General features: G+C 41.9%; 1 protein-coding gene across 2 annotated transcripts in view; it reads left to right on the forward strand.

Moving 5' to 3' along the window:
• Positions 1–26,537, forward strand: part of CACNA2D1 (calcium voltage-gated channel auxiliary subunit alpha2delta 1) — a 394,047-nt gene that overhangs the window by 346,426 nt on the left and 21,084 nt on the right. For both annotated transcript variants that reach the window (XM_058189787.1, XM_058189788.1), the window contains 12 exons: positions 2,796–2,872; positions 7,794–7,854; positions 8,614–8,711; positions 9,267–9,348; positions 9,582–9,644; positions 10,497–10,600; positions 12,802–12,879; positions 15,724–15,791; positions 17,277–17,321; positions 20,481–20,552; positions 23,419–23,571; positions 24,431–24,483. In XM_058189787.1, the coding sequence (XP_058045770.1) occupies positions 2,796–2,872; positions 7,794–7,854; positions 8,614–8,711; positions 9,267–9,348; positions 9,582–9,644; positions 10,497–10,600; positions 12,802–12,879; positions 15,724–15,791; positions 17,277–17,321; positions 20,481–20,552; positions 23,419–23,571; positions 24,431–24,483 (954 nt within the window). The remainder of the gene's footprint in view (positions 1–2,795; positions 2,873–7,793; positions 7,855–8,613; positions 8,712–9,266; positions 9,349–9,581; positions 9,645–10,496; positions 10,601–12,801; positions 12,880–15,723; positions 15,792–17,276; positions 17,322–20,480; positions 20,553–23,418; positions 23,572–24,430; positions 24,484–26,537) is intronic.

Genomic DNA, 26,537 nt, shown 5'->3' on the forward strand with positions numbered 1-26,537 from the left:
CTGGAACTTCTGGAGGCAAGTTGTTTTACTGATTAATTGTTCTCATGGCTAGGAAATTTCTCCTTAATTCCAGGTTGTTTCTCTCCTTGATTAGTTTCCACCCATTGCTTCTTGTCCTGCCTTCAGATGCTTTGGAGAATAGCTTGACTCCCTCTTCTTTGGGGCAGCCCCTGAGATATTCGAACACTGCTATCATGTCTCCCCTAGCCCTTCTTTTCATTAAACTAGACATACCCAGTTCCTGCAACCGTTCTTCATATGTTTTAGCCTCCAGTCCCCTAGTCATCTTGGCTGCTCTTCTCTGCACTCTTTCTAGAGTCTCAACATCTTTTTTACTTCGTAGCAACCAAAACTGGATGCAGTAGTCCAGGTGTGGTTTTGCAATGATAGAGGGTAGGAGCTACATCTAAATGTATTTAAATAGAGCTCCTTTCTAATCAACACTTCCAGTGATGGATTGTCCTTCAGCAAGCGAAAGACTGAACTGACCGAGTGGCAATTTCTCTCCAAAGTTAATGCTGATGTTTGCTCATTAGTAACCGTTGTTTTCCATTCTGAATTGTAAACATCCATTTCTCCTGACTTATTACTCTCCCTTTCTCAATGCTGCTTAGCATATATAATATTTCTGCCCAATATTTCTGAAAGATCTTTTGAATTTGGAAAACAATAGCAGCAAAATCTGCTGGCAGCCTCAAGGCAATAGGCATATTTATACACACAATTATAGCTTTCAATTAGTTCCATTTTTTTAAAGCAGGAATTGGGAATGGGAAGGAAAATCTCCCTGATTTCCCTTGGCAAATATTAGTGAAAAGATGTCACTAGGTAATTAATAATTCTTCTTCAGGCAGATGAAGAGACAATCGTAATGGCAAAGAAAAGATTTATGGTTCAAGAGTCCATGGTTTCTTCTTAATGCTAATTTCAGCAGTTATCGCGGGAAATAGTAAACAATAAGAATTCCACAGTAATAAAATGGTGGCGAAGCCCAAGAGGAGATAAAATATTCATGATTTAAACATGATGTTGAAAATAGGCTCTAATCTCTGAGGCTGTTTTCGATCTTTCACTGCCTTGTTTAGATATACAAATTAGTTACGTTTTAATTACGCTTTGAAGCCATGCCACCCAGTTCAAAAGTCCTTGCATTTTTTTTCTCCACTTCAGGAATGATTATTTTTTTATTTAGCATACGATAAGAGCATGACAGATGAGAAGTAAACATATATGCATGGTCTACATAATTATAAATAAAAACTTATATGGGGGTACAGCAGGGGTCTCACATCTGGATGCCCACTTCAGCTATTCAGCAATCACTTCTGGTGCTGATTTGTGCAGATCTTCTAAGGAACCAGAGAATGCACATTGTGAGCAATCTTGCACAATATAGCAATAGCCCTTAGACTTATATTCTGCTTCATACTGCTCTACAGCATTCACTTTACAGAGTCAGCCTATTGCCCCCCAACAATCTGGGTCCTCATTTTACTGACCTCGGAAGGATGGAAGGCTTGAGTCAACCTTGAGCAGTCAGGATTGAACTGCTGGCAGTGGGCAGAGTTTAGCCTGCAATACTGCATTCTAACCATTGTGCCACCAGGAAGAAGAATGAGAAAGGGAATAAGAGAGGAAGGAAGGAAGGAAGGTTTAAAGAGTCAGCCTATTGCCCCCAACAATCTGGGTCCTCATTTTACCGACCTCAGAAGGATGGAAGGCTTGAGTCAACCTTGAGCCAGTGAGGATCGAACTCCTGGCAGTGAGCAGTGAGTTAGCCTGCAATACTGCACTCTGACCACTGCATCACTGTGTTTAAAAGTTTGCATATCAGCACCCTACAATTGCAACAAGGGGAATCTTTCTGTCCCCACTGATACCGGGCAGAGGCATTTCTTCCAGTGTCACAAAATGTGATACCGGATGGAAGAAGTATGAATAAAATTGAATAAAAACAGCCTTAGATAAGGGAGAAGTGGAAGCGCTAAACAGAATCTGGGAAGGAGTTGACTGAATAAAAACAGCATTCTCCCTTTTTTGAGAAGTGAAAGTGATAAGACTTTGGGAAGGAATTGACCAAATAAAAGCATTCCATCAAACCACACGTCTATCTCTATAGTTTTCAAGTTTACCTATTTTGTTGTTAGTTGCGAAGTTGTGTCTGACCCATTGTGACCCCATGGACAACGTTCCTCCAGGCCTTCCTGTCCTCTACTATCCTCTGGAGTCCATTGAAGCTCATGCCGACTGCTTCAGTGACTCCATCCAGCCACCTCATTTTCTGCTGTCCCATTCTCCTCAATCATTCCCAGTATTAGGCTCTTCTCCAGTGAGTCCTTCCTTCTCATTATTATTTATTTATTCATTCGTCAACAAGTACAAGGAAACAAATGGCAATATAGATATAGACACATGAAAAAAAATGCCACAAATATAAAGATATAAATTGGCAAAACATAGCCATAAACACAGAGAATGATTACGTATAAATAGGGACAATAGGACAGGGACGGTAGGCACTCTGGTGCGCTTATGCACAGCCCCTTACAGACCTCTTAGGAATGGGGTGAGGTCTACAGTAGACAGTCTTAAGTTAAAGTTTTGGGGGTTTTGGGATGAGACCACAGAGTCTGGTAATGCATTCCAGGCATTGACCACTCTATTACTGAAGCCGTATTTTCTGCAGTCTGGTTTGGATCGGTTTACCGTGAGTTTGTATCTATTGTGTTCTCCTGTATTGTTTCGCTTGAAGCTGAAAGAGTACAATACAAATAATTATTTGGTTTCTTTTACAGTTTGGCTTTGGTGTTACCATCCTACAGCTTTTACTATATTAAAGCCAAGATTAATGAAACCTTAACTCAGGCAAAGTGTAAGTAACGCTGAACTTTCCCGTGTTCCGACTGTTACGGCCCAGCGAGAATGGTTCTGCCTTTGTTTTGTTTCTTTAACACAGCCTTTTGAAAGCTTGTGAAATTCACTAATGTTCTTGTGACGTACCTCCAAATGCTACAGCAATGATTCCAAGCCTTTGTGCAGATATGCAAGGAGCACAAAGTATTTTACCCGAGTAGAACACGTTCTGTTACCCTACGGGCTTTAAGTAATATCTTGGTTTACGTACCCAGAGAATCATTGCTTTGCATATCCTCTGTTTTCTTTTGTAGGGTCTGATAGGTAAATGCTTTGAAAAACTCCCCAACGGGTTGTAAGTTGCGTAGTTGGAAATCCAGCAAAGCTAACAGCTGCGACCTTTGAAATAGTTACTTCGTTCTAGATGTTTATGGGGATTTTCTTAGACTTAAAACAACTTGATTGTCACTTTAAATGTACACTAATGTCAAGTCACGGTTGTCCCAAAGGAGCTTTTTCAAAAGGCAACTGGGCTTTTTAAAGGTTTTTCCATGAAGACGTTTTGCTACTCATCCGAGAAGCTTCTTTGGTTCTCATTCAAGAACCAAAGAAGCTTCTTGGATGACAAGGGAAACATCTTCGAGGAAAAAACGAAGTCCAGTTGCCTCTTGAAAAAAACACATTTGGGATAACCAAGTCCTGGTTGATTGAGAATCGCCATACACAAAAACTGGAGAAGCATACTTCAAAAGGTCACTATCCTTTTAACTTAAAGACATTATTTTGCTTACACGCCAGATCAATATAACATAGAAAGAATTCGTTCGTTTGGTACTCAGCTTCGAACCAGATTTAGCTTCAAAAAGAAGCACTTGTTGGATTGTGCACCAAAAGAGAACAGATGCCTGTGAAAAACTGTAGACGTTCAGTATGCGCACTGTCCTAGCTTAGCAGGCAAATGTTAGTTACTCTGTTTTGGAAGCCGTCTTCAAAACTGGTTTAATCCTTTGGCCAGGTTTTATTTAACTCTTCAGAGCCTCTTTCGATGTTTGCATCATTCATATTGCCCACATTTGTCAATTGCTGCCTAGATTTCTATTATCTGTCTTTTTTTAAAAAAAATTATTAATTGATTGAATTAAAGTTGATTCCCCTAAAGCAGGGGTCGGCAACCTGTGGCTCTGGAGCCGCATGTGGCTCTTTCATCCCTCTGCTGCGGCTCCCTGTTGCTAGTCGGCTCCACAATTGATAGGGCTTTCGATTAGGGCAGGTAGAGGAGAAAGGACGCTGCGCTAGGAGGAGACTCTATGGTGGAAGAACCGGACTTCCGGTCAACAGAGGAAAAAGGACGCTGCACTAGGAGCAGACTCTATGGTAGGGGAACAGGACTTCCGGTCAGCTCCAGAATTGAACGGGGTCTTCCGGTTAGGACTTTTGTGGCTCTTTAAATGTTTAAGGTTGCCGACGCCTGCCCTAAAGTATAAAATAGCATGTCGAGGCAGATCTATAGAGATCTGTAGGCATAAAGCATGGAGCTGGGTTTGAATTATGGGGAAACTCTAGGAATTTGGAAATTCTAATTTCTTCGCTCGTAGTGATCGCTGCAATAAAAGTCAAAAAAGGGCCTCTGTGGCTCAGACTGGTAAGACAGTCTGTTATTAACAGCAGCTGCCTGCAATTACTGCAGGTTCAAGCCCCGCTAGGCCCAAGGTTGACTCAGCCTTCCATCCTTTATAAGGTAGGTAAAATGAGGACCCAGATTGTTGGGGGCAATAAGTTGACTTTGTATATAAATATACAAATAGAATGAAGACTATTGCTTGACATAGTGTAAGCCACCCTGAGTCTTCGGAGAAGGGCAGGATATAAATGCAAATAAAAAAAGGGGGGGCTGTGACCACATGAATAGCACCCTTGCTCCTTTATTTATGCATGTGCACAATTTGTTTCTCAACATTTTGTAAAATAAGACAATCGGATGAATGCCGTAGGGCTGACTTGCTAAACATTTTGAGAATGAGTTTCACCGTTACACAGTCTGTAGAAAGAGCCACAGTATAGAGAAGTACAGGAGGGATGCGGTGCCTTAGTGGCTAAGACGCTGAGCTTGTTGATCGAAAGGTCGGCAGTTCAGCGGTTCGAATCCCTAGTGCCATGTAATGGGGTGAGCTCCCGTTTCGTGTCCCAGCTTCTGCCAACCTAGCAGTTCGAAAGCACTTAAAAAATGCAAGTGGAAAAATAGGGACCACCTTTGGTGGGAAGGTAACAGCGTTCCGTGTGCCTTTGGCATTGAGTCATGCCGGCCACATGACCACGGAGTCGTCTTTGGACAGCGCTGGCTCTTCAGCTTTGAAACAGAGATGAGCACCTCCCCCTAGAGTCAGGAACGACTAGCACGTATGTGCGAGGGGAACCTTTACCTTTATAGAGAAGTGTAGGGAGTCCTTGTCTAACAACACTTTGTTTAGTGACTGTTCAAAGTTACAACGGCACTGAAAAAAGCGACTGACGATTGTTTTTCACTCTTACGGCCGTTGCCGCATCACCACAGTCATGCGATTTACATTCCTGATGTAACTGATTCAGATTTACGAGGGTTAAAGTGTCCCGGGGTCATGCGATCCCCTTTTGCGACCTTCTGGCCGGCAAAGTGAAGGGGGGAAGCCAGACTTACTGAACCACCATGTGTCACTAATTGAACAACTGCAGTGGTTCACTTAACAACTATAGCAAGAAAAGTCATAAAACGGGGCAAAGCTCCCCGAAGAAACTTCTAACTGAGCAACACAAATTCTGGGCTCAATTGTGATCATACGTCGAGGACTAGTTGTCGGTTAAAAAACACTTGACCAGAAACATGCACCAAAATTTCAGAAATACTGTTGTTGTTTTCCTCCAGAATACAAATGAATACAAAAACTGAACCTGCAATCTCTCTCTCTCTTTCTCTTTCCCTCTCTCTCCCTCTCTCTCTCTCTTTCTCTCTGTCTCTGTCTCTCTTTCTGTCTCTCTGTCTCTGTCTGTCTCTGTCTGTCTCTCTCTCTCTCTCACTGCCTCTGTCTCTCTCTGTTTCTCTCTGTTTCTCTCTCTCTCTTGCTTTCTCTCTCTCTCTGTCTCTTTGTCTGTCTGTCTCTCTGTGTGTCTTGCTCTGTCTCTCTCTCTCTTTCTCTCTCTCTCTTGCTCTGTCTCTGTCTGTCTGTCTCTCTCCCTCTCTGTGTGTTTGTGTGTGTCTTGCTCTGTCTCTCTCTTTCTCTCTCTCTGTCTCTCTCTGTCTCTCTTGTTCTCTCTCTCTCTGTCTCTCTCTGTCTCTCTCTGTCTCTCTCTCACACACACACACTGTCTCTCTCTGTCTCTCTCTCTCTCTGTCTCGCTGTCTCTGTGTCTTTCTCTCTGTCTCTCTTTCTCTCTCTCTCTCTCTCTGCCACAATATTTTTATTCACGTTGGCTAGTTGAATAAAATATTGGCTTGTGACAGTGGTGAAATCCAATTTTTTTTTTACTACTGGTTCTGTGGGCGTGCCTTGGTGGGCGTGGTGTGTGGCTTGGTGGGCGTGGCAGGGGAAGGATACTGCAAAATCCTTATTCCCTCCCCACTCCAGGGGAAGGATATTGCAAAATCTCCATTCCCTCCTGACTCTGGGGCCAGCCAGAGGGGATATTTGCCGGTTCTCCGAACTGCTCAAAATTTCCACTACCAGTTCTCGAGAACCTGTCAGAACCTGCTGGATTTCACCCCTGATTGTTAGCCCTTTTATTTTACCCTGGTCTTTTTTTTTTCCTGTTTTCTTGCCTTCTCTTTCTGATGGATAATCACAGTCCTAAAGGGCAAGTATATAACATTCTTGTTGCTAATTTCCCTCTGTGTGTTATTGTTGATGTTTGTCATTTGTGTTTCATTTTTCCCTCTCGACTGCCACCCTTTGTATTGGTCCCCAAAGGGTTTTGTTGTTGTTTTTTTCCAATGCCAGTTGGGTATTATAGAGCAGGGGTCTCCAACCTTGGTCCCTTTAAGACTTGTGGACTTCAACTCCCAGAATTCCTCAGCCAGCAAAGCTGGCTGAGGAACTCTGGGAGTTGAAGTCCACAAGTCTTAAAGTTGCCAAGGTTGGAGACCCCTGTTATAGAGGCAAAAAAGGCTAAACGTGCCTAAAAAGACATTACACACCCCCCCCTTCCTCTGGCCCATTTTTGTGTTACAGCATCTTGTCACTCTCTGATCCTCGCCTGTTCACTCCTTTCCCTTGCTGTTTTGCAAAAAAATCTTCATTTTATTTCCAGACTGAAACCTTTGTGCGTTTCAGCGATCCTGAAATGCAATGACGGTCAAATCAATTGCGTTCGAGACCCATTTTGCAAGTGCTTTTTGATTTGAGTTTGGTTCTTCTCTCCATGTAAGTTTCAATTGCTACGTGTGTTCAATTCTTGATGGAGGTGGCAGAGAATGCAATCAACGCATTCATCATCCCACAATTGCAAATGACAAAAAAGGGCTGTTGTGATGTCACAGTGCTCATTCTGTTTCCTTTGTACAGCTGGCTTAAGGGCAGAGCTTGCATTGTGACATCACAACACACCCGTTTCTTCAGGTTTGCCCAAATCTCTGGATTCAGTCGACGCCTCTGACAATCCTTCAGCTCACTTTTACGTTGCAATAATCTTAGATTGTGTTTTGTTTCTCCTAAATTGCTATTTTATAATTGGATCTATTCCACATCTAATACGAAAACATAGATCTCAAGTTATGGTCATTAGGAAAAGAACATTGAATACGGTTGTGGTTTTGGGTTGTCTACAAAAACTGGCCACAGTGTTTATATAATCTATTGAATTAAATGTGGAATTCATCCAGGGGTTTTTGGGGTTAAACATTTTCGCATGTCGATCAATGCTACCAAAGAGGTGAATTTAGTTCATTCAGTGTTTTGCTTTTCTCTTTGCAGTTATTGCAACTCTCAAACGAGAATCCTTTGACGAATTTGGATATACATTTTTAGCGCCCAGGTTAGTAGTTTTTGCCAGTCGGTCTTCATCTTGCAAAATATTAAATAATATCTCATAACTGACGTAGTAACTACTTCTGGAAAAATAGGACTATCTAATGAAGTAGATAAGGGATGTGGTGGCTCAGGGGCTAAGATGCTGAGATTGTCGATCGAAAGGTCGGCAGTTCAGTGGTTCGAATCCCTAGTGCTGAATAACAGGGTGAGCTCTCATTACTTGTCCCAGCTTCCGCCAACCTAGCAGTTCGAAAGCACATCAAAGATGCAAGTAGAAAAAATAGGGACCACCTTTGGTGGGAAGGGAACAGCATTCCGTGTGCCTTTGGCATTGAGTCATGCTGGCCACATGACCACGGAGACATCTTCGGACAGCGCTGGCTCTTCGGCTTTGAAACGGAGATGAGCACTGCCCCCTAGAGTCGGGAATGACTAGCACGTATGTGTGAGGGGAACCTTTATCTTTAATGAAGTAGAGCAAGTCAAGATTAAGTCCCTACTGAAGTAAAGAATAGATTGTGAATAAATATTGCATCCAGTTTTGGTCACCACGATGTAAAAAAGATGTGGAGACTCTAGAAAGAGTGCAGAGAAGGGCAACAAAGATGATTAAGGGACTGGAGGCTAAAACACATGAAGAACGGTTGCAGGAACTGGGTATGTCTAGTTTAATGAAAAGAAGGACTAGGGAGGACATGATAGCACATTGCCCTATGTAGCATCGGGGTATAAATTTCATCTTTTTTATTTACTTTTTTTTAAGGGACTACTGTAGCACAGTGAAAATAACGGACAATAATACTGTATTTCTTCAGAATTTCATTGAATTTATGGATCAATATTCACCCGAAAACCCTTCATGTAAGTATGGCCTTTTCAATAAATTGCTCTCTGACAAGAACACTGAAGGTGCATCCCTTTAATTAAAACACATATAATGGAATCAAACAAGTAGGAAGGTTCTGAGACAGATGGACCAAGATCTTGTTCCTTCGCTAGTAATTTATGAGAAGTAGATAAATAATCCTCTTCTCTTCTCTTTTCTCTTCTTTTCTCTTCTTTCTCTTCTCTCTCCTCTCCTCTCCTCTCCTCTCCTCTCCTCTCCTCTCCTCTCTTCCTTTCCCTTCTCTTCCCTTCTCCCTTCCCCCTCCTCTCTTCACCCCATCTTCTCTTCCTCTGTTCTTTCTCCTTCCTTTCTTTCCCTTCCTCCTCCTTTGTCCTCCTTTTATCCTTCCTTTCCTTCTTCTTTTATCTTCTCCTCTCCTCTCTTCATCCCTACCTTCTCTTCCCCTTTCTCTCTTCTTTCCCTTCCACCTTCCTTTCTTTCCCTTCCACCTCCTCTCCTCTCTTTATATCCTTCCTTTCTGTCTTCTTTTATCTCCTCCTCTCCTCTCCTCTCCTCTCTTTTCATGGTAGGTAATGGCTTGGTGATGAGAGCTTTGTTGGATGCGGGCTTCACAAGTGACCTGGTCCAGAATTACTGGAGTAAGCAGGACCCGTGAGTATTCCTTCTCTTCTTCCTCTACCTCAGGCCATGAATAGCTCTATTATTTCTGAATCCTGATGCAGCTATCAGATCAAAACTTTCTGTTTGAACAATCCAGTCAAAAGAAATAACATGGTAGGACGAAGAATCTGCAAGTTCTTATTTAGAACATTCTAAATAAGCTCTCCAGAACCCTGGCCTGTTCTTCTCAATCAATGTCGATCTAAAAATCTTTCTCTTTCCAGTGAGGGAATCACAGCACGCTTCGTAGCTACGGATGGAGGGATCACCAGAGTATATCCCAAAAGGTAAGGGGTCATTTCATCTTCAGCAGTGGTGAGTTTACTAATGAGTCCTGTGCTCAAAAGTCTGATTTGAGGCCAGAATTCCTGAAAAAGTCCTGCCGACACGGTGGGAATGAGCAATTAAAATCTTGGAATAATGCAATAATTTGATCTCCCTGCATACAACGTCTTAGTTGGGATCAGTTGGAGAAAACTTTCGCTGAAGAGGTTGTAGAAAAAAATGCTCTTAAAAGGCTCTGATGATCCCAGCTGAGCCGCACGATCATCAGAGGCTTTTTTTTTTACTTTTAAAAGCATTTTTTCAGCCGAAGAAAAAATGCTTTTAAAAGTAAAAAAAAACCCCTCTGATTGCATGGCTCAGCTGGGCATGGAGGGGGGGCAGAGATTTTTTGCTACCGGTTCTCTGAACCACCCACCGCCATCACTACCAGATCAGGCAATCCGGTCTGAACCGGGAGCATTTCACCCCTGATCTGGGTCCACCCGCAGTCGCCGCTACCGGTTCACCTGAACCGGCAGAATACCACCTCTGAGTCCAATCGATCCACCATCCCAACTGGAGATGTTTCCCCAGTCACACATCTCCAGGTACAGGCTTAACGTCCTTGACTCCCAGAGAAAAGAACGTTGTTATGGCTACAGTATATATCTCATCAACTCCATGCAACCCCCCCTCCAGTTTTCCCACAGCACTAAGTGTGGTAGCCCTGAAGATCCAAAGGAAAAAATGGCCTCCAAGGCTGACACCAAGCTCTCTGCCTTGAGTAACAGCTACCTTACCAGCATTTAAACAAACAAACAAAAAAACCCCAGTGAATTACAATTAAAAAATTAATATCCGTGTCTTACGTTTAGTGCAGGCGAATATTGGACAGAAAATGCGGAAACCTATGAACAGAGCTTCTACAAGAGGAGTTTAGATAATGAAAATTATATCTTCACGGCTCCATTCTTCAACCGTAAGTCACTGGGCATTCGGTATATTCATAACATAAGATAATAACAGAGTTAGAAGGAACCTTGGAGATCTTCTAGTCCAACCCCCTGCCCAGGCAGGAAACCCTACACCATTTCAGACAAATGGTTATCCAATCTCTTCTTTAAAACTTCCAGAGTTGGAGCATTCACAAGGCAAGTTTTTCCATTTATTAAGTGTTCTAAATGTCAGGAAATTTCTCCTTAGTTCTAAGTTGCTTCTCTCCTTGATGAGTTTCCACCCATTGCTTCTTGTTCTACCCTCAGGTGCTTTGGAGAATAGTTTGACTCCCTCTTCTTTGGGGCAGCCCCTGAGATATCGGAAGACTGCTATCATGTCTCCCGTAGTCCTTCTTTTCATTAAACTAGACATACCCAGTTCCTGCAACTGTTCTTCATATGTTTTAGCCACAATCTTCTTCGGCAGGGCAGGTTCTACCGTGTTTTCCCGAAAATAAGACCCTGTCTTATATTTTTTTGAACCCTGAAATAAGCACTTGGCCTTATTGCCATGCGCTCAAAAGCTGGATTGGGTTTATTATCAGGGGATGTCTTATTTTGGGGGGGGAAACAGGGTATTAATTTTTTTTAAAAAAAAGGTTTTTAAATACAGTTCAGATCCAGTTTGTTAACGAAATATGGGATGATATCTAGGAGAATTACGGTTAGTTAACAGGTCGGATTAGATTTAGACTTTGCAAAGCCGGCAAGATTCTTTTTAAATGAAGTGATAAACAAAATAGCAATAGCCCTTAGACTTATATAACGCTTCACAGTGCTATACAGTGGTTTACAGAGTCAGCTGATTGCACCCAACAATCTGGGTCTTCATTTTACTGACCTCGGAAGGACGGAAGGCTGAGTCAACCTGGAGCCAGTGAGGATGGAACTCTTGACCGTGGGCAGAATTAGCCTTCAATGCTGCATTCCAACCCATTGTGCCATCACAGCTATTATTTATTTATTTATTTATTATTTTAATTTCTATACCGCCCTTCTCCCAAAGGACTCAGGGCGGTTTACAGCCAGAATAAAACAACAGATACAAAAATTAAAAAGACTAATTCAAATTTGGCTAAGAACTGTAAAAATCCAATAAAAACCCCCATTAAAAACTATTAGGCCAGTCCTGCGCGATGGAACAAAAACGTCTTCAGCTCGCGTCGGAAGGTCCAGAGATCAGGGAGTTGGCAAATCCCTGGAGGTAACTCGTTCCAGAGGGCTGGAGCCCCCACAGAGAAGGCCCTCCCCCTGGGGGTCGCCAGCCGACATTGTCTGGCCGACAGCACCCTGAGGAGGCCCTCCCTATGGGAGCGCACAGGTCGATGGGAGGCCACCGGTAGCAGCAGGCGGTCCCGTAAATAACCCGGTCCTATGCCATGGAGCGCTTTAAAGGTGGTAACCAACACCTTGAATTGCACCCGGAAGACCACCGGAAGCCAGTGCAGCCTGCGCAGGAGAGGTGTTATATGGGAGCCTCGAGTTGCTAAATGGAGAATGGTTTATATTGCAAACAGAAAATTTAATAGTACCCTTCAATTCTGTAATTGTTTATCGTTAACACCGATCTTTTGCAGTAGCTATTCTGGATAGCAGTGCACAACTTAGAAATTGTTACACAAAGGTGCGATTTTAGATAAATCTGATAAGAAAAAAAAAGGATACCTAAAGTCTATAATGTTTCCTATAAATTTACCAATACTATAAAATGATTTGTGGAAAACCACACTTAACCTAAATTTTCACAGTGGGGGGGAAAAAAAACCTTGAAAGTTGATATTTTTACAAAGTATATTCCCATTATACTGGGAATATACATTATACATTATTTGGACATGAGAATTCTGCTCATGTCCAAATAATGATCATTATTATTCTGGATAATTTTATTTGTGAGCATCTGGTTTTCTGATTGCATCACAGAGCCCACCTAAACCTTAGTAAACTATTCAGTAACATACTCCTTTTTGTTTAGGGTTTGAATACAGATGTGGGTAGAATGATGTCTTTTGGGAGTTAATCTGAACCGGGGAAAACAAGAAAAAACTTGTCTTGAAATTCAAAATAAGGGGGATGAATGATTGATTCCTAATGGACCAGTGTCACCTGAGTGTTGTCGGTGCTATTGATAAAGAGAATTGTCACAATGACAAGTCAAGACTATTTTCTTTTTCTGAATCCTCAGGAAGCATCTATGAAGATGGGATCATGGTAAGCAAGGCTGTGAAGATCACCGTGAATGGAAAACTTCTAAAACCAGCAGGTAGGGAAGAATGGGACTGTCCTTCCACAAAGAGATATAATTTGTTATTGCACATAGTAATTTCAGTGCCAATAAGACAAAGGCAGCATTCAGAATCATCGAAGGGGGATGAGGTTTGAATTCTGGAGGCCAAGAAATTCCCATAATGGTATAAGAAAAGAAAAAGCATTTCCAGAAGATAGATAGATAGATAGATAGATAGATAGATAGATAGATAGATAGATAGATAGATAGATAGATAGATAGATAGTAGGTAGGTAGATAGAATAGAATAGAATAGAATAGAATAGAATAGAATAGAATAGAATAGAATAGAATAGAATAGAATAGAATAATGGATGAAGAATAGAATAGAATAGAATAGAATAGAATAGAATAGAATAGAATAGAATAGAATAGAATAGAATAGAATAGAATAGAATAGAATAGAATTTTGTATTGGCCAAGTGTGATTGGACACACAAGAAATTTGTCTTGGTGCAGATGCTCTCAGTATACATAAAAGAAAAGATACGTTCGTCAAGAATCATAAGGTACAACATTTAATGATGTTAATCATTAATACAAATAAGCAATCAGGAAACAATATCAATATAAATCATAAGGACACAAGCAACAAAGTTACAGTCATATAGTCATAAGTGGAAGGAGTAAGTAAGTAGATACTGTAGATGATAGATAGGTAGGTAGGTAGATGATAGATAAGATAGATGATGATAGATAGATGATAGATAGATAGATAGATAGATGATAGATAGATAGATAGATAGATAGATAGATAGGTAGATAGATAGATAAATATTTAGATGATATATAGGAACATAGGTATACCAGTAGATGATAGGTAGGTAGGTAGATAGAATGGAATGGAATGGAATGGAATGGAATGGAATAGAATAGAATAGAATAGAATAATGGATGAAGAATAGAATAGAATAGAATAATGGATGAAGAATAGAATAGAATAGAATAGAATAGAATAGAATAGAATAGAATAGAATAGAATAGAATAGAATTTTGTATTGGCCAAGTGTGATTGGACACACAAGAAATTTGTCTTGGTGCAGATGCTCTCAGTATACATAAAAGAAAAGATACGTTCGTCAAGAATCATAAGGTACAACATTTAATGATGTTAATCATTAATACAAATAAGCAATCAGGAAACAATATCAATATAAATCATAAGGACACAAGCAACAAAGTTACAGTCATATAGTCATAAGTGGAAGGAGTAAGTAAGTAGATACTGTAGATGATAGATAGGTAGGTAGGTAGATGATAGATAAGATAGATGATAGATGATAGATGATAGATAGACAGATAGATAGATAGATAGATAGATAGAGATAGATAGATAATAGATAGATATAGTCAGATAGATAGATGAATGATAGATAGACAGATAGATAGATAGACAGATAGATAGATAGAGGAGGGAGGAGGAGATAGATGAGAGAGAGAGAGATAGATAGATAGATAGATAGATAGATAGATAGATGATAGACAGATAGATTAATAGATAGATAGACAGATGATAGATAGATAGAGAGATGATAGAGAGATAGATAGATGATAGATAGAGAGATAGATAGATGATAGATAGAGAGATAGATAGATGATAGATAGATAGATGATTTATAGGAACAGATATACCAGTAGATGATAGGTATAGATAGGTAGTCAGATAGATAGATAGATAGATAGATAGATAGATAGAGAGAGAGAGAGAGATGATAGATAGATTTAGGTAGGATAGATAGATAGATAGATAGATAGATAGATAGATAGATGATTTATAGGAACAGATATACCAGTAGATGATAGGTATAGATAGGTAGTCAGATAGATAGATAGATAGATAGATAGATAGATAGATAGATAGATAGATAGATAGATAGATAGATAGATAGATAGATAGATGATCGATAGATAAATATTTAGATGATATATAGGGACATAGGTATACCAGTAGATGATAGGTATAGATAGGTAGTCAGATAGATAGATAGAGGGAGGGAGGGAGGGAGGGAGATAGATGAGAGAGAGAGAGAGAGATGATATAGATAGATTTAGGTAGGATAGATAGATAGATAGATAGATAGATAGATAGATAGATAGATAGATAGATAGATAGATAGATGATAGATAGGAACAGATATACCAGTAGATGATAGGTATAGATAGGTAGTCAGATAGATAGATAGATAGATAGAGGGAGGGAGGGAGGAAGGGAGGGAGACAGATGAGGGAGAGAGAGAGAGAGAGAGAGAGAGAGAGAGAGATGATATAGATAGATTTAGGTAGGATAGAAAGATGAAAGATAGATAGATAGATAGATAGATAGATATAGAAAGGTAGGTAGGTAGGTAGGTAGACCTTGAGTTATGATCAGAATTGAGCCCAAAATTTCTGTAATTACATGAAACATTTATTAAGTGAGCTTGCCCCCTTTTATGACTTTTCTTGCCATGGTTGTTAAGTGAATCACTGCAGTTGATAAGTTAGTCATCTGGTTGTTAAGTGAATCTCGTTCCCCCATTGACTTTGCTCATCGGAAGATCACAAAACAGGATCACATGACACACACACCCCCGGGATGCTGTAACCATCATAAATACGAATTGGTTGCCAAGCATCCGAATTTTGATCCCCACTTGGCCATGGGGATGCCGCAGTGGTCGTAAGTGTGAAAAACGGTCCTAAGTCCCATTTTTTCCCCTGTGCCGTTGTAACTTTGAACGGCCACTAAATGGACCCGTCGTACGTTGAGGACTACCTCTGCATCATTTTGCAATGTTGATAAGATTTATTTTTTCTCATGATACCTGTATTTCTTGTCAGTTGTTGGAGTAAAAATCAATCTGAACAGCTGGATGACAAATTTCACTACAATCACCACGAAAGATCAGGTGAGTTGCGTAGCCTTCGCGTCCAGTTTTTCCTGGAGTTGCTGCTTGCGATCTCAAGAAGCATCCCTGCTTCTATAAATAGTGACCAAAAACCTGTGTGGCTTCCACCATGTTGCTGTTCCATAAAGCTTGTGTCGTGTCCCACTCCTCCTCTGACGGCCGGGTCTGGGAAGTCTGTATTAAGCGTGGCCACGAAGCCTCTGCAGCTTTGCCAAAGTCCTGTCAGAGTTCTCAGGGCAGGCAGGAATCCAAGGTGTGACTTCAGCAACCAGATGAGACTTTGCCTGACTCAAGGAATGCCAGAAAGCAGATCCTTTATATAGGCCATGGGGTGTGGCTCCATGACTCAGCACTTATCCAGGCCTGCCCCTCCCTTCCTTTTGCTGACGTCGCCTCTCCATTCTCCGGAAGCGTGGATCTGCCCACCCTCCAGCTGCCGGCAATTCTAGCTCGTGACTGGCTTCATGCTCATCATGCTCACACGCTGTGGGGGGGAGGTTTATTTGCTCAGTCTGTCCGGGCATGGTGCCAGGACTGGGGGCTGGAGGCATGCCAGGCCATTCGTCTTGCTCAGTCTGTCCAGGCATGGTGCCAGGACTGGGGGCTGGAGGCATGCCAGGCCATTCGTCTTCATTATCAGTCTCTGGCTGAGATAGCAGGAGATGGGAGGGGCCCGGCTGCAGAGAGGGGGGCGGGCAAGGCACAACAACTTGTTCTTCTTCTAAAACCTTCCGGTCTCTGCCATAAGAGCAGTAAAAATAAGAATTTATGGGTTTCTTGGCCCAACATCTGCTTACTCTTGGGAAACATATCTCTTCTGACTTAGGCATTCCCAAACCATGAAGCAGATTCCTTGTCCTGACAAAAAAAAATCCCTTTTTATTAAGTTATGGTGAATTCCTCTCATTCACATCCAGCAAAGTCTTTCAAGAGTGAATTTACATTCGCAGACCTTATCTGGCTTGGAGAGCTGCCAGGCCGATGTCTTCAAAACTTGGCAAGGAGTCACGGAGAGTCACGAACCAATTAGGCGAACTAATTGTCTCCTGCAAACTCCACTCCCCTTTCGCTCCTCTTTTATTCCCTATGGGAGGGGCCATTCATTGTCCACCTGTGGCCTTACTCCCAAGTCGACCCTTGTTCCTTAGCTGTTCTCTTCATTTGGCAACTTTGTGCATGTGCACACTGGGAACAGGCTCCTGCTGTTCTTCTGCCTCATTGATGTCTGACTCCAAAGGCAGCTGATAACTGTCATATGGTCCTGGCCCCATCTCTGCCTCCGATGAAGAGCACTCGTCAGAGCCTTCCCTAGACTCCAGGACTATCCAATCTTTCTCCCCAACCTTCTCACTGTCTGAATCTGCTGCCAGCTCTGCAGGTGGGCCACAACACTATCTCCCAACTTGGATAACACCGTGGATATTGTGTCTTCGAAAGAGGAATGGTTTTATGAATGTGCTGTTTCTTACTTTTTTTTTTTTTCAGTGTAAAAGTGGAAGTGAGCTTTGCGGATGTGAAAAGAACAGTCCGGTAAGAGATGCAATAGATGATTTCCGTCAGCCAAATAAACTTATCGTTAACATCCCATCTGTTTTAAAGGTCGATAACGGGACAAGGATGTCATGTAGTTTTGGACTCTCGAAGCAGCCATGTCAACATTTAGTGTTAATATTATTGCAGGATCCAATCTGGGTCGGTCATCGGAACTGGAGGTTTTGTCTTCCGAGCTTTCGGACTTGTGCTGGAGCCCATCCTCAGAGAACTTCTCTCTAGCAGTATGTCATGTCACCATCGGAGCCTGGATCTATGGAAGAAGACAAGCCAGAACTGGAGCAGATGGAGATCAAAGCAGAGGCTTTTCTGGCTTTGGAGGAAAATGGGGAGGGGCAGGCCAAGTCAGGCCAGGGCCTCTCAGGATTGGGACAGCTTGTAGGCAGGGAGGAAGCGGGGCAGGATGACCAAGGGAGGCTAAACAGTGAACACAAGAGACAGAACTCAGACAATGTGCAAGAACCACCCCCTCCTGATCCTCGAGCATGGAGGGTGGAGAGAAGGTGAGAACAGCGCAAACTTGGAGCGCCAAGCCCCTCTTCACAAGGCACACCTGGGGACTGAGACTTAAGGAGATGCTGTGCAGAGAGGCATTTGTCGGGAACAAATGCGGAATTCCTGGAGTGTTGAGTGTCGACGTTTGAACTTTCCTGGATTCCTAGCATTCTTTCTGGATTTCTTGCTTCACAGCTGTGGTGCTCACAGTGGTTGGGCTGGACTATTTGCAACTAGAAACTGCTTGAGGCGTGTGTGTGTGTGTGTCATCACTTCACTCTGGGACTGTTGTGTCTGCGCTCCCCGAGCCAGGCCTCCTGCCAGAAAGTGACTTGGAAAGTGAGGGGGAAGGGCTGTCAGGACTTACCTCAGGAGCACCAGCTTCCCTGGCTCAGCTCCAGGAGCCAGATGCAGGCCAGGTGGAAGAGATAACGAGGCCTCCATCCCCTGATTCTTTCCCCCACCCCGCAGGCCACACTTCTAGACCCAGCTGATGGCAATCAGGCCTGGCTGGACCCTAGGTTTTGTAAGCAGGAGAGGCGGGAACAACAGAAGCAGGGGTGGGACAGGCCTAGGAAATGCTGAGTCATGGAGCCACACCCCACAGGATATAAAGGCAGCAACAGCTGCTGTGCCTCTTCGTAGCAGGCAAATTAACTGCTTAACTAAGAGCTGAAGTTTGTTCCTGGGTGACTCATCGGCATCGAGGGAGATAACAGAGATACTTGGCAGCGCTCGCTATTTTGCTGCCAGATAGTGCTGGCTTATTAAGCCATCGCTCAGACAGGGGCGAAGGGGGACAGAACAGGGTCTTGTCAGAAACATAGGAGCAGTAACAGGGCAGTTTAGGGAAATTTGGAGCACTAAAGGGGCAGTTTCAGCTGCCAGCTGCCTGTGTGCCATGCTCCGGGTCATCACACACACACTGTGTGTGTGTGTGTTTGTGTGTTTGTGTGTGTGTGTGATATTTATATGGTGCCTTGTGTGTGGCTTTTTAGATATTGATTGGGATGTGTTGAGGGCTGGGTATTAAATCGTTAATATGTTAATCAACAATCCAATCAACACCTAAAAAGCCACACAACAGGCACCACACACAGAATAGTCCAAAGCACATATTCCACTAGAAAGAAGTTTCCTCAGGATGGGCTCCAGAATGAATCCAGAAGCTCAGAAAACCAAACCTTTGTGTTGTGACCCAGGCCCAAGTAGGTAGTGGGAAACTCAGTCCGTGAAAAAACAAACAAACTTTATTCGAACAGCTGAGAATTACTTCATTCTTAGCATAGTTCAACTAAATTAAAACAAATTCCTCCCAACACAAATTCCTCAGTCCTATTGCAAACCTTGGTCCAATTAGGCAAACTGCCAAAGGCCTTTCTTGGCAGAAGTTCAAAAGACACCGATACAAAATAAATGCAACAAGATGAAGCTATCAACGTTGTTTTCCGGCAAAGCTCAAACACCATTGCTGGTCTGTTTTAAGCCTTATGGGAGGGGCTAATCATCTCTTGGCCCTACTCCTGAGTTGTCCTCTCGGCTTGAGCTGCTCTTGCCTTCTGGCAGCTCTTCTCATGCGTGCATTAGGAACAGGCTCCTCCTGTTCCTCTGCCTCACTACTATCAGTCTCTGTAGGCTCTGGAGTCTGCACCTCCCTTCCTGATGGCCCTGGCCCCACCTCGGCCTCATCGCTGTCCGACTTCATTGCCAGCTATGCAGGCTGCTGACAGACCACAACACTTTGGTTTTGGTGACCGACCCAGATTGGATCCTACAACATTATATTGGGACACATATAATCACCTTCATTCCTGATGGACATTATTATTAATAATCCCTTGCTACCATTCAGCTCTGTAGTTCGAACAACCACGTTGCAAATCAAACCTGCAGCCATGTTTACGTTTCCTATACCAAAAGGAACCAAAAAGATTCATTGAGCAACATTTATCTCTAATAATAGTAACTTTCAGGAAGTTCTTGAAACTGACAGTGTTCCATCCCTTCACCTGGTTTGCATCCGGAGCGAGAAGAATAGCTCAATTTAATATATGTTAATCTTTGCTTACACTAAATTAATATTTTAGGACAGATGATTCCATTGTAATTTATTCCAATAATTCTCCAAAGATTATAACTGGGAGTGTTTTTATACTCCAAAGGACATGATTATCTAACCCATGCGTGAGAATTTGCATTATTATTTTTCTGTTTGTGCAGGTAGTCCTCGACTTACAACAGTAACAACGGCAACTGAAAAAAATGACTCACAGCCGCTTTTCACACAACCATTGCACTATCCCCCAGGATCATGTGATCAAAATTCAGACCCTCGGCAACTGACTCACACTTATGACGATTGCCATGTCTCTAGGTCACGTGATCCCCTTTTGCGACCTTCTGACAAGCAAAGACAACGGGGAAGCCGATTGACTTAACCCACCGTGTTACTAACTTAAGAGCTGCAGTGATTCACTTACCAACCGTAGCAGGGAATGGTCGTAAAATGGGGCAAAATTTACTGAACAAATTAGCAACACTTTGGGCTCAGCTGTGGCTGTAAGTCGAGGGCGACCTGCATTCAACAGGAAGGTCAATTTCAATAATTGTTTTGTTATATTCTTTGATTCTTCTTTCTTCCAGCACATTGACTGCGTCATTCTTGACGATGGGGGTTTTCTTTTGATGACAAACCAAGATAACTATGTCCCAGAGGTAGGTGATTAAATTAAGCCCTATGCATTAAAATTTACCTGATTAATTTTTAGCCCAGGCTAACAATTTTTGGATATGCAGTAGAATTAGATAAGCGGTAGAAACTACGGGATCGAAATATTAAATTGACGATGGCGACTGCATGTAAGGAAATTGAATAACAGGGTAAAATGTAGAGGAAATAAAGGATAATATAAAAGTAGAATAAGATAGAATTAAAATATGTGTAAATAGTAAGAAAGGACCGCTTTGAATATCTGATAAGAAACAGTGATATGTACATAAATGTGGTATGTTTGTCTTGTGTTTTAATGTATTCAAAATAAAAAACTTTTTTAAAAAAGGAAAATCTATATAAAATGTTTTATAGATTATTATTATTATTATTATTATTATTATTATTATTATTATTATTATTATTATTATTATTATTATTATTATTATTATTATTATTATTATTATTATTATTATTTACATTTACATTTATACCCCGCCCTTCTCTGAAGACTCAGGGCGGCTTACACTATGTTAAGCAATAGTCTTCATCCTATTTGTATATTATATACAAAGTCAACTTATTGCCCCCAGCAATCTGGGTCCTCATTTTACCTACCTTATAAAGGATGGAAGGCTGAGTCAACCTTGGGCCTGGTGGGACTTGAACCTGCAATAATTGCAGGCAGCTGTTGTTAATAACAGGCTGTTTAGCAGTCTGCGCCACTCAAGGACCCTTTTTACACAGGCAAGATTGGCAAAAATGTATAAAAACAGATCTGCTAAATGTTGAAAGTATAAACAATCATCTGGTTCAGTGGTGGGTTTCAATTTTTTTTTTACTACCAGTTCTGTGGGTGTGGCTTGGTGGGCGTGGCAGGGGAAGGATATTTTAAAATCTCCATTCCCTCCCAACTCCAGCGGAAAGTTACTGCAAAATCCCCATTTCCTCCTGATCAGCTGGGACTCAGGAAGCAGAGAATAGATGGGGGGCAGGGCCAGACAGAATTTTTACTACTGGTTCTCCGAACTATTCAAAATTTCCACTACTGGTTCTCCAGAACTGGTCAGAATTAGGGGTGAAATGCTCCCGGTTCAGACCGGATTGCCCGATCCGGTAGCGATGGCGGTGAGTGGTTCGGAGAACTGGTAGCAAAAATCCCTGCCCCCTTCCCTCCCATGCCCAGCTCAGCTGCCCGATCATCAGAGGTTTGGGGGTTTTTTTTACTTTTAAAAGCATTTTTTCTTTGGCCGAAAAAATGCTTTCAAAAATTAAAAAAAAGCCTCTGATGATCACACGGCTCAGCTTTGCTAGCCAAAAAATGGGGGGGGGGGAATCCGATTTTCCTGAAGCCTGCTAGCCAAAAATTGGGATGGGGTGGGGTGGGGTTCATTTTGAGAGAGGGGAAGAAAGGAGGGAGGGAGGGAGGAAAGGAAGGAAAAAAAGAAGGAAGGAAGGAAGGAAGGAAGGAAGGAAGGAAGGAAGGAAGGAAGGAAGGAAGGAAGGAAGGAAGGAAGGAAGGAAGGAATACAAACCTGGCACTAGACGCAGCTTCAGAGGATAATCCAGGGCTGGAAGGGACTTGGAGGTCATTTAGTCCAACCCTGCTCCAGCAGGACATTGTTAGTGAGTTTCTGTCTTTTGATCCCCTAGTCACATGGTTACATAGCCACGCCCACCCAGTCACATGACTCCCCTACCAAGCCACGCCCACCAAGCCACGCCCACAGAACCGGTAGGAAAAAAATTAGATTTCACCCCTGGGTCAGAGCCTGTTGAACCACCTCTGATCTGGTTCATATTACCATATATGATGGACATACCCAAAAGCAAAAAAAAACCCCCAAAACCAAAAAAACCCATACTGGTCAAAATACATACGTGGCTGGAAAAAATGGCAAGCAACATATAGACCTGAAACCGGAGATATTTTTGTTGGGCATTCTACCAGAAAACTACGAACTACGTATCTGGTCTTGCATATACTAACTGCAACTAGAATTATATTTGCGCAACAGTGGGAAATGATAAGATCCCGCCTGAGGGGAACGTAATTAAGAAAATATTAGAATGTGCAGAAATGGATAGACTAACACTTACTATTAAGGATAAAGAAGAAACTGAATGTTTTTTGATATGGGACATAATTTTATCAATGGCTAGATAACAGAAACAGAAGATAGAAAGGAGGAGATATAAAAAGAGGAAATGTTAAAGTGGAGAGTTGTTAAAGAAGATGATGTTAAATATTATTGTTATTATAAAAGGTAAAGGTTCCCCTCGCACATATGTGCTAGTCGTTCCCGATTCTAGGGGGCGGTGCTCATCTCCGTTTCAAAGCCGAAGAGCCAGCGCTGTCCGAAGACGTCTCCGTGGTCATGTGGCCGGCATAACTCAATGCCAAAGGCTCACAGAACGCTGTTCCCTTCCCACCAAAGGTGGTCCCTAGTTGCATTTTTTACATGCTTTTGAACTGCTAGGTTGGCAGAAGCTGGGACAAGTCATGGGAGCTCACCCCATTATGCGGCACTAGGGATTCAAACCGTTGAACCCCTGACCTTTTGATCGACAAGCTCAGCGTCTTACCCACTAAGCCACCCTGTCCCTATATTGTTATTATACTATTATCTTATCAATATTATCAATATTATGGTGATGAATACCACAACAAAGATGCATAATATGACTATTTATACATAATTGTACCCAGACCACACGCACTGTTTGATGAAAATTGAATGTTATATAAATAAAACAAATAAAAAATGGAAAAAGAAAAGAATACCTTATTAATTAAGCAGTATCTTTTAGGAAACACATCCGGTAGTTACTGGAACTCTGTTTGAAGACTGATCTTTCTTTGTGCATTAGATCGGAAAATTCTTTGGGGAGATCGACCCAGGCCTGATGAGAAATCTCATTAATATGTCCTTGTATGCCTTCAACAAGTCTTACGACTATCAGTCGGTGTGCGATCCAGAAGATGAACCGAAACAAGGAGCAGGACTGCGCTCCATCAATGTGGTCAGTATGCATTGCACCTTTCTGCAAAATTCACTTAACAAATGTCTCGGTTAGCAATAGAAATGTAATTCGTATCGCTTCGGGTTTATTACGATTCGTATCGCTTTGATTCAGTTTTTATTCATATCGCTTCGGATTTTATTACAATCGCTAACGAATGCCGGTGTCAAATCTAAAATGATAAAGATACCAAGGAAAATAAGAAATAAAGTACATATTGAGAAAGGCATAGAAAGGGTGTAAGGAGCTGTGGTGGTGCAGTGGTTAGAATGCAGGATTGGAGGCTGACTCTGCCCACTGCCAGCAGTTCGATCCTGACTGGCTCAAGATTGACTCAGCCCTCCGTCCTTCTGAAGTCGGTAAAATGAGGACCCAGATTGTTGGGGGCAAGAGGCTGATTCTGTAAACTCCTTACAGAGGGCTGGAAACCACTCTGAAGTGGTATATAAGTCTATGTGCTAGTGCTAAGTGGGAAGGGAGGGAGGGAGGGAGGGAGGGAAGAGATGAAGGAGGGATGAAAGGAAGGAACATAGGGGAGGGGAGGGGGCAGAAGAGCTTATATCATATATCAAAAGTTGTCTTTTAGAAAAAGCACCTTTGTGGACAACTATGAATTGGATGATTGAGAACCTCTTTAGATAATTGTTGGGTATTAAGAGGTATAGTAAGGACCCCACAATATTAGCATATTAAAAAAAAACTTTAATAAAACATAGCTTCCCAGAAAATCAAAGATGACAGTGAAATTCCATAAAATAAATAAATCAGTCAATCCATATCTGGAGTTTGGATGGAGAGAATCCACGGGTGTTTTTAGAGATTCTTCTAAAATTATGTTCTTTGTTTCCTCTTTTTCTAGCCTACCATAGCAGACATTTTACAAATTGGATGGTGGGCATCTGCAGCTGCCTGGTGAGTTGGGATTTGCAGACAGGATCGTTATACATTTGAATTTTTTTTTTTTTAATTTGAATTTATATCCCGCCCTTCTCCGAAGACTCAGGGTGGCTTACATTGTGTTAAGCAATAGTCTTCATCCATTTGTATATTATATACAAAGTCAACTTATTGCCCCCCAACAATCTGGGTCCTCATTTTACCTACCTTATAAAGGATGGCAGGCTGAGTCAACCTTGGGGCCTGGTGGGACTTGAGCCTGCAGTAATTGCAAGCATGTATGAAAAATGTATGAATGTCTTGATCAAAATCTGTAAGGACAGGATATAAAATAGAGTTGGAAGAAACTTTGGAGCAGTGGTGAAATCCATTTTTTTTTACTACAGTTCTGTGGTCGTGGCTTCGTGGGCGTGCTGTGGCTTGTAGGCGTGACAGGGGAAGGTTACTGCAAAATCTCCATTCCACTCCACTCCAGGGGAAGGATACTGCAAAATCCCCATTCCCTCTCCACTCCTGGGTCCAGCCAGAGGTGGTATTTGCCGGTTCTCCGAACTGCTCAAAATTTCTGCTACTGGTTCTCCAGAACCTGCTGGATTTCACCCCTGTGTTAGAGGTCTTCTAGTCCAAGGGTCCCCAACCCCTGGTCTATGGACCGGGCTACGGCATCCCAACCCCTCCGGTCCATGAAAAAAACCCTCTCCATTCAACCAGTCCCTGGTGCACAAAAGATTGGGGGTGCTGTTTTAGTCCAACCCCTTGCTCAAACAGGAAATCCTATTTCACTTCAGACAATTGTCCAGTCTCTTCTTAAAGACCTCCAGTGATGAAGCACTCACAACTTCTGAAGGGAAGCTGTTTCACTGGTTCATTGTCCTCACTGTTAGGAAGTTTCTCCTTAATTCCAGATTGCTTCTCTCCTTGATTAGTTTCCATCCGTCGTTTCTTGTCTTGCCTTCTGCTGCTTTGGAAAATAAGTTGACCCCCTTCTTCTTTATGGCAGCCCCTAAAATATTGGAAGACTCCTATCATGTCATCCCCTAGTCCTTCTTTTCTCTAGACTAGCCAAACCCAGTTCCAGCAACCGTTCTTCATATGTTTTAGCCTCCAGGCCTTTCATCATCTTAGTTTATTATTTATTTATTTATTTATTTATTTATTTATTTATTTATTTATTTAATTAATTAATTAATTTTGTCATAACAATATACACAAGCATAACACAAAAGATTATATAATATATAAACATATATATGAGGAGAAACAAGGTAGTATAAGCATATATATATATATATATAGGGGAAGAAACAAAAGGACAGGAACGGTAGGCACGTTTGTGCTCTTATGCACGCCCCTTAGAGTCCTCTTAGGAATGTGGTGAGGTCAACAGTGGATAGATTTTGAATAAAGCTTTTGGGGTTATGAGAAGAGACCACAGAGTCAGGTAATGCATTCCAAGCATAGATAATTCTGTTACAGAAATCGTGTTTTCTGCAATCTAAACTGGAGCGGTTGACATTAAGTTTAAATCTGTTGGTAGCTCTTGTGTTATTGTAGTTGAAACTGAAGTAGTCATTGGCAGGAAGGACATTACAAGGGATGATTCTATGAGCTAAACCCAGGTCCTGTCGAAGGCGACAAAATTCCAAGTTTTCTAGACCCAGGATATCAAGTCTGGTGGAATAAGGTATTTTATTGGTTACGGAGGAGTGGAGAACTCTTCTCGTAAAATACCTTTGGACACGCTCAACTGTATTGATATCAGATATATGGTATGGGTTCCAGACAGGCGAGCAGTAATCAAGAATTGGCCTAGCAAATGTTTTATATGCACTGGTCAGTAGCGTGGTGTTTTTGGAAAAGAAGCTATGTAGAATTAAGTTAACAACTCTTAGAGTTGTTGCTCTTGTCTGCACTTTTTCCAAAGTCTCAACATCTTTTTTGTAATGTGGTGACCAAAACTGGATGCAGGATTCCAGGTGTGGCCTTACTAAGCCTTTATAAAGCAGTATTAATACTTCACGTGATTTTGATTCTATGCCTCTATTTATATAACCAAGGACTGTATTAAC

The sequence above is a fragment of the Ahaetulla prasina genome, chromosome 7, assembly GCF_028640845.1.
Source record: "Ahaetulla prasina isolate Xishuangbanna chromosome 7, ASM2864084v1, whole genome shotgun sequence".
NCBI lineage: Eukaryota > Metazoa > Chordata > Lepidosauria > Squamata > Colubridae > Ahaetulla > Ahaetulla prasina.